The sequence below is a fragment of the Dendroctonus ponderosae genome, unplaced genomic scaffold, assembly GCF_020466585.1.
Source record: "Dendroctonus ponderosae isolate FM_Combo_2020 unplaced genomic scaffold, Dpon_F_20191213v2 Dpon_F_20191213_11, whole genome shotgun sequence".
Lineage (NCBI taxonomy): Eukaryota > Metazoa > Arthropoda > Insecta > Coleoptera > Curculionidae > Dendroctonus > Dendroctonus ponderosae.
This window is the reverse complement of record NW_026017213.1, coordinates 2,034,566-2,036,564: the sequence shown is the minus strand read 5'-3', so window position 1 is coordinate 2,036,564 and position 1,999 is coordinate 2,034,566. Positions and strand designations below refer to the sequence as shown.

At 47.0% G+C, this 1,999-nt stretch overlaps 1 protein-coding gene across 1 annotated transcript in view; it reads right to left on the bottom strand.

Moving 5' to 3' along the window:
- Positions 1–1,994, bottom strand: part of LOC109546602 (ATP-binding cassette sub-family C member 4) — a gene marked incomplete at its 5' end in the record, with an annotated part of 3,189 nt that extends 1,195 nt beyond the window's left edge. Inside the window, 7 exon segments of the mRNA XM_048662694.1 lie at positions 1–43; positions 535–715; positions 770–994; positions 1,046–1,268; positions 1,319–1,549; positions 1,602–1,783; positions 1,836–1,994. Coding sequence (XP_048518651.1) covers positions 1–43; positions 535–715; positions 770–994; positions 1,046–1,268; positions 1,319–1,549; positions 1,602–1,783; positions 1,836–1,994 — 1,244 coding nt within the window.
- Between the last annotated feature and the right edge of the window lie 5 nt (positions 1,995–1,999).

Here is a 1,999-nt window from a genome sequence, read left to right as displayed (position 1 = left end):
GAGGAGACTTCGGCCGATTGTCTGATGCCGAATTGGAGCATGCCTGGGAAAACATCAGGAATTTAAAAATCATTGGTGTCAATTAGAAGAAAGGCCAACATTGTTGGGACTATCTAGACTCTATCTGAGATTTGTTATTGCTCTTATCCAACTTCCAAATCTCCATATAGTCGCCGATAGGAGTTCATCTTCAGCATCTTCATCGATTGGGGTGTAAGAGGCGAAGGCTCTATTAGCTTGCCAGCCCAAAGGTCAACCTCACCTGCTCGAGGCTCTGATGAGCGAACGACTGCCGGTATAAGCAGTCCCCCACATTCTGGCCAACAGCTTCGGGAGGAAGAGTCACAAAGTAAGGGAGCTATTTTGCCTTTGGCCAGGGAAATTAACCCAAACGGCGGAAGAATGCCAAAATACACCAGTTAACATAAACCGTAATTTTTCTGCCCCATTTTCAAAGAATTCACTCTGCAACTTTCCCAGGAGTCATCACTCAAATGTTTTCAATTCAATTTTACTCGATTTCAAATTGCTTACCAGTTAAAATCAAGCTCTGCGCAATCACAAGCCCCACATTTCCACTGACGGTGTCCTCGCTTTGGAAAATCAGGAACTGGAAAGTCACCAGACCAAGAAAAACCGTACTGATCACATCCAGGTAGAAGCCCAGAGCCTCGCTGGTCTGCAGCAGCAAGCACCACGTAGAAGTATGTTGGTCCTAAACCATCAAATTATCCAGACCAGATCCAGAATCGATCCCACCACCACTCACCTGCAACGTATCGAATTCTTGGGCAACCATTCCCTGAGCTCGGAACGCTCTGATGCTGGACAACCCATAAAGACTGGCAGTAACATGGGAAAAAACTGGCGCCCTGGTGGTTCCTTCGAGCCTTTTGATGTCCTGTGCGGAAGATAGGTAGACCTTACGAGACCAGAGGAACAAATACCCCAACACAATCGCCGGGATGATCATCCAGGTGCTGACGATGAAGACCTGAAACGTTCCAGCTGAATAATACCGACCAAAACTGACCAGAGGACTTACCATGGCCAAAATACCCGACATGACCAAGAAAATCTGCAAAGCGTCCAAAGTCACTCGCGGTAAGAGCTCGTCTACAGCTCCCATATCTTTGGAGAATCTGTTGAGGATTCTTCCGGAAGGATTGGCGTCGAAAAAGGACATCGGCGCTTTGAGGACGCTGGCAAACATTTTCTTGTGCAGGTTTTTTGAGGCGTTCATGCACACCTTGTAAAACGCTATCGAGCTGGAATTGGGCATGTCCTAACAAGGAAAGTGGGGTTTTGGCAAACTTACCGGGCGCTGGTAAGCACAACTGCCACCAGAATTAGCACCGTGTAGATTAGGATGTAGCTGTTCATGGAAAGCAACTCAGCTCCCTCAGGGGTTGCGGCAATACTCAGATTCCCACTAGTCCCTGCTGGGGGTAAGATAGTTGTGCTCGCGTTCGTTTCCTTTGAAGAATCGACGATGTTTGAAGAGTTCCTTGCTTGATTCTGCGCGTATCTCAGCTCTTCCTTGTTCGTCCTAGTTGAGTATCTCCAGTTAATTACTCCCAAGGAGTTGCGAGGCGACTTACCAATAAGTGACCCACAAATCCGACACATTGCACATGGCTTGGGAAATTATGAGCAAAACCGCTAAACCGACTAGGAGGAAGGCTGAAGCCCCCGCTTTGTAATATTCTATATAGGTTGAAGAGGGGATTGACCCCTTTTCGATTAACTCTTGCGATTCATCTGGCTCGGTCCCCACCATGCTCTAAAACATTTCGAATGAGTATTGGCTTACTTGGAGCACCACCACCACTTACAATCACAGAGGAAATTGATTGCAGTCGCTCTCGTTTACTGGGGATTTTAATGGCTTCCTCCTCTTTGGCCTCGTCTTTGGACTGCTGTTGCACTTCTTTGGAAATCTCCGAAATGTCCTTTTCTAATTCTTCAAAGGTTCCGGTTTTCTCTATTTTTCCCTATG